Source organism: Cydia splendana, chromosome 4, assembly GCF_910591565.1.
Source record: "Cydia splendana chromosome 4, ilCydSple1.2, whole genome shotgun sequence".
In the NCBI taxonomy this organism is placed as follows: Eukaryota; Metazoa; Arthropoda; class Insecta; order Lepidoptera; family Tortricidae; genus Cydia; species Cydia splendana.
The window spans coordinates 13226626-13238749 of NC_085963.1; the positions used below are offsets into that span (position 1 = coordinate 13226626).

The 12124-nt window shown below is 38.3% G+C and overlaps 1 protein-coding gene across 1 annotated transcript; it reads right to left on the minus strand.

Moving 5' to 3' along the window:
- Positions 1 to 277: 277 nt before the first annotated feature.
- LOC134789897 (glycylpeptide N-tetradecanoyltransferase 2-like) lies at positions 278 to 1895 on the minus strand. The gene has a single exon (XM_063760577.1). The coding sequence runs from the start codon at positions 1788 to 1790 to the stop codon at positions 375 to 377; it is 1416 nt and encodes a 471-aa protein (XP_063616647.1). The 5' UTR covers positions 1791 to 1895; the 3' UTR covers positions 278 to 374.
- Positions 1896 to 12124: the final 10229 nt, after the last annotated feature.

Below are 12124 nucleotides of genomic sequence, written 5' to 3' on the forward strand. Positions count from 1 at the left end.
CCAACCTGTTCTTGGCCGGTTTTTGGCAATAAGATTGCTAGTCATCGTAATCATTAATCAACTGCAACACTTTGTTACATTTCTAACAATATAATTAGAGGATTAGGCTATTTTAAGGCCCCTGTACACAATGGGCCAGCGCCGGCCAGTCCAAGGGACGCAGCCATGCGGTAGAATGAGATAGCAATATCACTTGCTCCCTCTAACGCATAAATGCGTCCCCCAGACTGGCCCACCCTGGCCCATTGTGTATAGGGGCCTTTAAATGAAAGAACAATTTAGAACTAAAACTATAATTCTGAAAAAAAAAACACTTCAATAAAGTGACAAAAAAGAAAACATTGGCTATTAAAATACCAATCTAAATATTTTGGTTATTGCAGGACTAAACCAATTTTATTTGGTGTCATGCTAGGACACCGCCAATTGTACAGGTAGTACTGCAGATTACCATCACCTATGCCAAATTTCAGTGGCTCCAAGAACTCCTTATTCTCCATCAAGTCCAATGCATTGAAAACATCAAACCCTGAGTTCTTTGCAGCTATCAATGCATCATGCATTAAATCAACCCATGGGGTTTTTGTGGACACATTATAAAATGCATAAGCAGCTTTCAGTGTTTTGTGCACAGGGTGGTAAACAACAGTGGATGGCAGTGTATAATAACTGACAAAGTCTGTAATAGAACCATCGGCAGCTTCCACAACAAAGCTGTCAATAATATCTGGCTGTGGAGTAAACCAGTGCTTAAAGTCCTCCTCATTAAAAATTGGAGTCAAATCAAACTTACTCAAGTAGTTATTCAATAATGGAACAACTTTTTCAGAATCTTGAGGCTCTAATTTCCGAAAACCTGGAGTTTTAGGCAAATCTGGGAGTTTAAAAAGTTTTAGAGTTCTTTGCATGGTCATGTTTCTTGACAGGTGACTAAATTTAATGTCAATTAGTTTTTTTGGGTTGAGGGATCTATGCCAATAGCGGCATGTAGCAATTGGTTTAGGCAGCACAATTCCAGCTGTGTAGACACCTTGGAATATCCCCGTCAAGTTAACTCTCCTAGTTATCTCCCTGATCAGAACAGGAGCAACTCTTTTAGCACGGAGCTTTTTGTGCACACAAAGAAAGTTTATTTCAACAACAGTTTGCACATGATCATAGATCCTCAACTGGGCAGGTATAGCAGAAATAAAGCCCACTAATCTTCCCGACTTCACAACACGCACACCACAGTGCCAATCCATCCTCCAACCAGGAGGCTGAAGTGCCCACTTGAGGAAATCCGTTTGATAGTCGAAACGAAACATACAGTCATCATCTTCCACATAATTTTCATTTAGCAATGTGTACAATTCCTTTAAAACCAAAGGCTCATTTAAGTTTAAGGTATCCCAATTGAAGCCATCAGGTAGAGTGTAAGGTTCCGCTCTTATATCCTCTGGTGACTTGGGTGGTTCGATAGGTTCATTAGAAACAATTTTTTCATCCATTTTGGGGACAGGCTGAGTAGACCAAAACTGGTATGACTTGTGTAGAGCTTCCTCAGTTGTCTTAGCTGGTTTCTGTTGTAGATTAAGGACGTCCATTGCCATTTTTAAATCTTTGATAGATATGTTTTGGTGGACGTCACCAGAACTGGGCACGGCCACTATCCCGTCAGCGGCGGAACTTGACCCGCCGTGGTCACCATCTCCTCCACTACGCTTTTTCTTGTTCTTATTCTTCTTTTTAGGTTTGACGTCATTGTCCTTGTGAAGTTCAGTAGACTGTGATGCATTATTATCATCCATTTTACAGAATACTCAAATAATAATTAATTTATAGATGACTAATGGAAATCACGATATCGAGGGTTAATTTTTTTGTGGCAAATTGACAATGTCATACTGAACTGAATTGCCATACTAAAAAAATATAAGTATAAAGTATAACTTTTTAATTATGCTCATAGATATAATATAATATATCTCTGGTCATAGATATAATATATTTAAAGATTACGTCCAAGCGAGCTGTCACTGGGACCACTTTTGTTTTGTACTATTAACAATGTGGAAACACCTTGCTGTAGCCATGTCGATAAAGTCATATCGATAAAGTATCGACATTTCTTGCAATTTTAATTTTACTTCAAAGGTTTAACGATACCTAAAATGAACAAAAACGCTTTTATTCTTTATTGTGATCAGGGCCCAGTTTTATAAAGTTACAAGTTACAAGTTTACAGGCGTTTACTGGCAACACTTGCTCCGTTTTTTTACAAAATTGCGTTTTATAAAAGTACTGTGTTACAATTTTACAGGTTACTGGTATAGGTAAACCAGAACTTTGGGAGTACTGTCAAGAGGGCGCTCGTTTTGAATTTTATATAGCAACAATTTGTATAGTGGGGACAATGGAAATTGGCAGATGATTTTTGTTTTATTCCGACAACTTTAATAAGTGCGAAGTTTGATGTTTGGATATTTCTTCGGTTTTTACGCTATATAATTCGTGAATTTTACGACGTATAACACATAAATCAAAATCATCCAAATCTATTTTCTTTTTTTGTTTTCTTTTTTTTAGGTTTGGTCGTTTAATTCCGCCCTTACGCCCTTCGCTAGCAATCCGTGATACCGATGCATGCGATACACCTAATACACAAATCAAATTATTACAAGACATCAACCAAATCGTGACGACCTGACTATAGTGACATTTGTCCATAAGTTTGAAACTTACCCGTCAATTCAGGTGGTAATTTTGTTATGTTTTCTAATGGAAGAAATTTCTCTCCCGCACGTTTTTTTTTCAATAAATAACTATATACACCGTTTACAACTTTTTCTCTGTAAAATCTAAAACTTTCGGCATGATTATTGCAGTCCAATAATAATTCACACGAAACTAGACAAAGCAATGTTTACATTGTCAATATTGACAACTATCATAGAGGGTAGATGTTGTCTATTATTAAAGTTGTTGCCATTGCTAGAAATTAGTACCAACAAATTTCCGTAACATGGCGCACCCTCAATAGATCCTGGTTCACCTTATACAAGTGCCTGTAGCTCAACCATAGACAAAAATATGGGAGTTTAATAGTTTTAAACTCATAATCGAACAAGCGTTTTATAAAAATATTGTAAATTACAAGTGTAGATTGGTACACTTGTAACAAAAACTTACATACGTCTTGAGTCCTGTAACAGCTACTTGTAGTGTCTCAGTGATTCGCTTTTTCGCTCGTAATTCTTAATTTTAACTACAATTATTCGTTTTCTGAGAGATTTTAAACTTTACTTTTTATTGTTAGGCACCAACGCCAACGATTGTGCCAGGGCATGCATACTTTTCCATGCACTGACCTTATCAGTTTTTGTTAATGTATCTGCAATATATACCTAGTAAATAGGAAATAAAGTGACAATATGTTTGATATTGATTTTATTGATTCGTTTTATTTTATCTACTAGGAAACGGAAAGGTATTGGTGCCGATATTTGTCGTTGATTTATTAGCATTCGTCTCTTTATTTAAGTATAGTGCATTCACATTATGGTAAAGTGTACTATTCATAATTTCCGATACACAGCGTACTTATCTTTGAGCCGCTACCGAAACGATACATTTTAATGTAATGTGAAACAGTATTTATTTACTTATTAGGTAAATATTTCATTAAATCTAACTTAATCTGAATCTGAAAACGGCCCAAAAAGTATATCCTTGGCATCGAACACCGCTCTCAACCACTCGATTTTTCCTTCATTTCTGGCCATTTTTTCAGTATTTAATATTTTACAGCAAACAATAACACAGCATTTAGTAGAGCACCGAGTATCTATGACAGACGTTTTTTTTTTAATAGTGATGTCCTTCACACCTGTAGATTTCAAATGTAATCGAGATTGACCGTGGTTCTTTACAACTGTAATTATCTATGTGTATTTATAAAACACCTGTAGCCGTTCACAGTGCTTTACAGGTGCCTGTAGCCTGTACTCTTGTAACCTGTAACTTGTAACTTTATAAAACTGGGCCCTGTAGTCTGGGCCCGAATAGCAGCTTGGTAAATATGTCAGCGAGTTGGACTTCGCCAGGAACTTGTTTGACACTGAACTCTTCGTTGCTTACACATTCTCTCACAAAGAAGTGTTTGAGTTTGATATGTTTGGTGCGCTTGTGATATTCGTATTTGGGGTTGTGCGCTAAGTAGACTGCTGACTTGTTGTCCAAGTTTAGGACTGGCTTTTCCGTTTTTGTTAGATCATTAAACAATCGATTCAGCCATAGTATTTCTTGAGCCGCTTCGCTCGCCGCTATGACTTCAGCCTCTGTTGAAGAAATTGAAACTGTGGTTTGCTTTTGGCTTCTCCAGCTTATAGCGGCGCCAGAGAATAGGCATACCATACCGGAAGTCGATCGTCCAGTAGACTGGTCTCCTCCATGATCTGCGTCGGTGTAGCAGACCAAGTGCGGCGTTGACTTTTTCGTAAATATTAGGCCCTTTTCTTGGGTCTCTTTCTGAAGATGCGCTTAACTAGCATCACATCTTCCTTTGTAGGTGCTTCTAGATGTCTCGAGGCGACTCCAACAGCGTAGGAGATATCAGGCCTTGTACCTACGGACAGATATGCCAAAGCGCCTACGGCTTGCCTATAAGGGAAGTTCGACTTCATGTTTTCATCCGCTCCCGCATCATTATCTTTGATCAACGGTGATGGTGCTGACTTGCAATGTGACATTCCATATTTTTGTAGGATTTTCTTGATGTATGACTTTTGACATAGAGATATGGAGTCTTTTTGCACGTTTATTTCCATTCCAATGAAGTAAGACGCAGGTTTTGTCGTGATTTTGAATCTAGCTTTTAGTTCCTTCAAAAACTCGTCACCTGCTGTCGTTGAGTTGTGCGCTACAAGTCCGTCGTCCACGTAAAGAGCTATAGCGACTTTGGATTGGCCTTTGGTTCGCGTGAATAGGCATGGATCCGCTTCACTCTGCGTGAATCCAGTTTTCAGTAAAAACTCTGCTATGCAGGTATTCCAGCAGCGTGGCGCTTGCTTCAATCCATAAAGGCTGCGTTTTAATTTACAGACTCTTTTAGTTCCATCACGATAACCTTCGGGCTGTTTCATATATAGTTCTTCCTTAACTTCACCGTTTAGGAAGGCGGTCGTCACGTCGAATTGTGTCAGTTTCAGGTTTTCACGAGTAGCGACAGCAAGCAGTGAACGTACAGTGCTCAGACGAACCACTGGGCTGAACGTTCTGTCGTAGTCCACTCCAGGTATCTGGGAATAGCCTTTGATGACCATTCTGGCCTTATACCTCTCGACGGAACCATCGGGGTTCATTTTTAACTTAAATACCCATTTGCATGGCAGGGCTTTGCGTCATTTGGGTAGCTCGACCAGATCCCATGTTTGGTTGTCTTTCAATGAGAGAATTTCACTTTTCATTGCTTCTTGCCATTTTTTGCTGTCTGGCGATTCCATAGCCTCTTTGAAAGTTTCAGGTTCCTTCGGTTTATGAATATTTTCAACTTCTTCAGCTGCAGCCAAAATAAAATCGTCGTACCTTTTTGGAGCTGCGATGGTAGACCTGTCTCTCAAACTTCGAGGTGGAGTTGAAGTTGAAGCATGTGTATCAATTGTTTCATTTAGATCTTCTACATCTTCAATATCAGAAGGTTCGTCATCATCGATAAAGTTGTGGGAACCGGAAAGAGATTCGTACTCGCTTTCATAGTTTTGTGGTTCCGAATGTTGAACTTCTCCAGTGCTGTTGACCGAGTTTGGTTGCAACGTATCATCGAGATCTTCGTCTTCCGTGTCGCTACTGTCATTTACTGGTGTGACTTCTCCATCTTCATTGTCGTCAAGCTGTATTGTTACTTGCTTACGTGGTAATCTTGACGGTTTTGAAGGTTCTGGAGATTCGAAGGAACAATCATTGTTGAAAATATTGGTGATGTCGTTTTTGTTTGTGTTGTCGTAAAACATGGATTTCATCACACGGATGTCCTTCGATATTACCACTTTGTTTTTGGATGGTAGAAGAATCTTGAATGCTTTTGATGTTTCAGAGTAGCCAACGAACATGCCAGGAATTGCTTTTGGTGCGAATATGTGGCCATTGGTGCCTTTGATGAGAACAAAAGTTTTAGAGCCAAATATATACAGGTGGTGAATTATTGGTTTTCTACCAACCCATAGTTCGAATGGTGTTTTGTTTTCTATAGCACTGTTTAAGTTCCTGTTAGACAAATAGTTCGCTGTCATGATTGCTTCACCCCAGCATTTTAGTGGCGCGTTTGCGTCAATCATTAGGGCTCTAGCTTTTTCAATCAGGGTACGATTTTTTCTTTCTGCTCATCCATTTTGGTGCGCTGTGTGCGGGGCACTAAGTCTTCTCTGTATCCCGCAGCATTTCAGATAAGCGTCAAAGTCCCTGTTGATATATTCGGTGCCATTATCGGATTGTAATACCTTCAGTTTGTTCCCCGTGTGCGTTTCTGTTAACACTTTAAATTTTTCCAAGACTTCGCTCTTGCATTTCAGCAGGTAAACTCGACTGTATCGGGAGTAATCGTCGATGAATGTGACGAAGTACTTGTTACCGCCTATTGTGGGAGTTCGTATAGGTCCACAAACGTCAGAGTGAACAATTTGTAAGCGTTCAGTCGTTCTTTGAGTTATTTTCTCGCGAGGAGCCGGTACTCGATGCATTTTTGCTTGAATGCACGCTTCACATTCCGGTAATGTCTCTTTAGGATTAAATTGCAAGCCAATTATGTTTTGATTTTGAAGTGCAAATTTCATGTCTGGTGTTCATGTGTCCCAATTTCTTATGCCAATCTTCGATGCTAGATGATTCTTGTGGTAATTGCAGGTGTTTCATCATCATCAGTGGCCAGGTTGTAGCACTAATGCTTGCTTGGTTTAATATAATAGAGACCGTTTTCTTTGTAGGCAGTGAGAATAATCTTATCTTTTGGAATGTTTACTATTGCCTTGTTTTTTGTGAATAGAACTGTACATCCAGCGTCCGTTATCTTGCTGACAGACATTAGGTTGGTGCATAAGCTAGGTACGTATAGTGTGTCTTTCAGGTGTGTGAGTGCATCACCGCTGCCATTTTTTGTAATAAAAGAGACCGTACCTTTCCCTTCAATTTCTGCAGTAAACTCTTCAGTTGCGAAGTTTAGTTGGCTGGATGTTTTTTTTTTTCAATTTTCTTAAACAGGCCTCTTTGGAACATCATGTGAGAGGTACAGCCGCTGTCCACAATCCAATTGCTGTCTTCGAGCTTCTTATTTTTTGTTAGAAGACATTGCTGCGAAGCGATGTGGTTTCGATGAGATGTAGATTTTTGTTTTTGTTGAGGTTTCTCATTATTTTTATTCCAGCAGCTTGTACAAATTTGGTGCTTTCTTCGTTTGAAAATGTTGCCTTTTCTCTTGCAAATTTTACAGGAAGCGTATAATGCTTCTTCTTGATATGAGGATCCAGGTACGTCATCATTGGTCACGTTATTGTTATGCCGGGCTTCAAACTCTTCTAGAATTTTCGTTTTAAGCTCATCTGGCTTAGGTAGAGTGTCCCGCGTTTCAATTGCAACCCTGAAATTCTCATATTCGGGAGAGAGACTGTATAACATCATGATGGTTAACAAGTCTTCGTTTATAGTAACGTCCATATCAGCCAGCTTGTCAACTGTGTCCATAAATTTGTTCAAGTGTGCTCGTACATCTTGATTGTCTAATTTAGTTAGGATCAGCTGTTTAAGTAGGGTCGCTTTACGCGCAGGTCCCTTACTGGCATAAGTGTTCTTTAATTTGTCCCATACTTCTTTAGCAGTGCCGCAGTTTTTAATTTGTTTAAGCTCGGACGGAGCGATAATCAGGACGAGCTCACATTTCGCTAATCGATCCTTTTTTTTTTGTATCGGCAGTTGCATCAGCAGCCAAGGCTGTTTCAACATATTTAAATAATTTATGTCGTACTAGGACGGCTTCGGCTTGAATTACCCAAGTGTCGTAATTATCCTTCGTGAGTGGATCGATTTTTATGTTCGACATTTCGACTTGGTACTCGTAATTACAGTTTCACCTCTGCTACCATGTGAAGTTCTCAAGTTTATGTGAAGTTCTTGTTAATGTGACCTCTATGGCGCATTCGTTTAAAAAACCACGCTCTACTACTTTTGAATTAAGAAGTCTGTCAATCTATCAAATACAAGAAAGATGTTTACTGACATGTAAATATAAATAATTTAATAATATAGTTCTCGATAATAGTTCTTCTGAGTGTTAATTGTGTTATCCATCCACTGCGTGAAAACGCGCTCTACTTTAAAAGTTCTCACGTTTAAATCAAGAGAGCTGAAGCATTTTTAATTATTATATTTAATACGTCTTAGTACAATGTATATGTTATTTTGAAGTATATTCAAGTTATTTGACACGAATGTTTTTCTCATGAGGATCTTGCTACTATGCAGTGTTGGGCATTCAAGAATAAAATCATTATTTGAATAAGAATTCGTAGGAATAAAATCATCTCGATTTTATTCCCGTCAAAAATATTCAAATAATTTTAGTCGGGAATAATTCGTATGAGAAAAAATTGAATGAGAATAACTTATTCTTAATCAAATAAATATAATCATGGTTTTTAATTGAAATAATATTCCACGAATAAAAATGTAGTTCGGGTACCGTATAGGTACTAATTAAGTATAGTTAGGTAGATGTAATAGTAGTTAGTCTCTTGTCTAATTTATACCTATTTTACGGAATAAAATCCTACAAATTGACTGTCGCATAACGCATAGTTTCAGTAACCGTATTATTTTTAATTTACTAACCAAATCATTAGGTTCTATTTAGCTGGTCTAGGGGCCTAGCCAAGATGCCAATTTTTGTTTTTAATTTAATAATCAAATCATCAGGTAAATTTAACCGTTTTGAGGGCCTAGTCAACATGCCAATCGCTTGCGCTCCAACAACAAAGCGCTTTCTGTCTCTATCACTCTTACATATTAGTGCGATAGAGAGACAGAGATAGAGTTTCGTTGTCGTAGCGCAAACGATTGGCATATTGACTACGAACCCAAGGTACCTAGCCAAGATGACAATTTTTGTTTTTAATTTAATAACCAAATCATTAGGTAAATTTAGCTGTTCTGGAGACCTAGCCAACATGCCAATCGCTTGCGCTCCAACAACGAAGCGCTTTCTGTCTCTATCACTCTTACATATTAGAGCGACAAAGATAGCGTTTCGTTGTCGTAGCGCAAACGTTTGGCATGTTGACTACGCTCCCAATGTGCCTAGCCAAGATGCCAATTTTTTTGTTTTTATTTTAACAACCAAATCATTAGGTATAGCTGTTCTGGGGGCCTAGCCAACATGCCAATCGCTTGCGCTCCAACAACGAAGCGCTTTCTGTCTCTATCACTCTTACATATTAGTGCGATAGAGAGACAGAGATAGCGTTTCGTTTTCGTAGCGCAAACGATTGGCGTGTTGGCTATGCACCCAAGATGCCAATTTTTGTTTTTAATTTAATAACCAAATCTTTGGATACAATTTACTTCAATTTAGCTGTTCTGGGGGCCTACCCATTATGCCAATCGTTCGCACTCCGACAACGAAGCGCTCTCTCTGTCTCTCTATCGCACTAATATATACCTAAGAGTGATAGAGACAGAAAGCGCTTCGTTATTTGAGCGCAAGCGATTGGCATGTTGGCTAGGCCCCCAAAACAGCTAAATTTACCTAATTTGGTTATTAAATTAAAAACAAAAATTGACATCTTGGCTAGGCACCTTGGGTGCGTAGCCAATATGCCAATCGTTTGCGCTACGAGAACGAAACGGTATCTCTGTCCCTCTATCGCACTAATATGTAAGAGTGATAGAGACAGAAAGTGCTTCGTTGTCGCAGCACAAGCGATTGGCATCTTGGCTAGGCCCCCAGAAAAGCTAAATTTACTTAATGATTTGGTTATTAAATTAAAAACAAAAATTGGCATCTTAGCTAGGCACCCAATCGTTTGCGCTACGAGTGCTACGACAACGAAACGCTATCTGTCTCTATATCGCACTAATATGTAAGAATGATAGAGAGTGACTATGCGCAACTCTACGGAGCGTCAAAGTTTGGCATGTTGGCTAAGCACCCTGATCGGATGATAGAACTAGATAGCGTATAGCGGAACTCTTCAATGTGTATAGGTGAACCAGGATCTATTGAGGGTGCGCCATGTTACGGAAATTTGTTGGTACTAATTTCTAGCAATGGCAACAACTTTAATAATAGACAACATCTACCCTCTATGATAGTTGTCAATATTGACAATGTAAACATTGCTTTGTCTAGTTTCGTGTGAATTATTATTGGACTGCAATAATCATGCCGAAAGTTTTAGATTTTACAGAGAAAAAGTTGTAAACGGTGTATATAGTTATTTATTGAAAAAAAAAACGTGCGGGAGAGAAATTTCTTCCATTAGAAAACATAACAAAATTACCACCTGAATTGACGGGTAAGTTTCAAACTTATGGACAAATGTCACTATAGTCAGGTCGTCACGATTTGGTTGATGTCTTGTAATAATTTGATTTGTGTATTAGGTGTATCGCATGCATCGGTATCACGGATTGCTAGCGAAGGGCGTAAGGGCGGAATTAAACGACCAAACCTAAAAAAAAGAAAACAAAAAAAGAAAATAGATTTGGATGATTTTGATTTATGTGTCATACGTCGTAAAATTCACGAATTATATAGCGTAAAAACCGAAGAAATATCCAAACATCAAACTTCGCACTTATTAAAGTTGTCGGAATAAAACAAAAATCATCTGCCAGTTTCCATTGTCCCCACTATACAAATTGTTGCTATATAAAATTCAAAACGAGCGCCCTCTTGACAGTACTCCCAAAGTTCTGGTTTACCTTATACTATACCTAAACTAAAGTAACAAATATCAAATCAATCCGACTTTTAATTAGAAGGGTGAAAATCAACTTACAAAATATAACCAATTGTACTACAAAAATTAACTTAATTCTAAATAACATTTTAATTGAATAAAACCTTAGTTAGAATAGCCTCACTTCTAGAATAATTATTCTGTTTTTTATTCTGCATTTAAAATAAAAGTCACATGATTTATTCTAAAATAACTAGTGCAAGAATTATTCTAATTCAAATCGATTTGAATAAGAATAAAATTTCTGTTTTTATTCTTATTCTTATTCAAGTTAATTTTTGCCCAACTCTGCTACTATGGCAACGATTGCCATAGCGGTTAGTCTTCTGAAAGAAGGTATGTTTGGATAGAACATACTTCACAGTTTAACGAAGATATTGAAGCTTCAATTTATCGCTATTTCGTTCCGCTGTGTAGTTCCGTTCCGTTTATCGATATATAACATGATTAAAATCGACTTTTCACATCCCTAAAAGAGCACACATATACGTTTTTACGCACACATACACCACCTGGTTCCACCTAAAAAGGGGACACCTTGATTTGAAGTCCATCTTGTCAACAGTTTGGTTGTCCTTTTTTGACAAACGGCATTTTTAAAAGAGCGAGGAGAGTGAAATGCTACTAGTTGCTGCGCCGTCAAAGAGAACAGAGAACGTTGGGGCCTTGTCTCTGGTACTATCACAGACGGGACAATTTTTCGCACAACTGATTAAATTTACAATTTAAAGCGTTAACAGACTATCGCACCGCACCGCGACCTTGGAGAGGTTCTAGGAATAGCTCGTACTGGCGTGGGCTTCCACACTATAGCACCGAACCGTCAAAACGGTGCGATCCTAGGCTTACAGACTGCCGCACACGTGCGCCAGTGTTGCCAAGTGTCCCATGTTTCCGTGTTTTTCAATGAATTTTTGCAATGGGATCCTTTAAGATTGAATTTCAATTAATGTGTTTCCGCTTTTTTAGAGGTAGATGAAGGGCGTGAGGTAATATAATGCACCTTTTTCCATGAAAATCTTAAAAAATGTGTGTCTTTTTAAAGCACTGCTTCCGCATTTTTGTTATTTCATCGGCTGGCTACATTGCCGCCCACTGTCATAATTTGAAAATGACAGCTGTCAATCGGTGCGATGGAG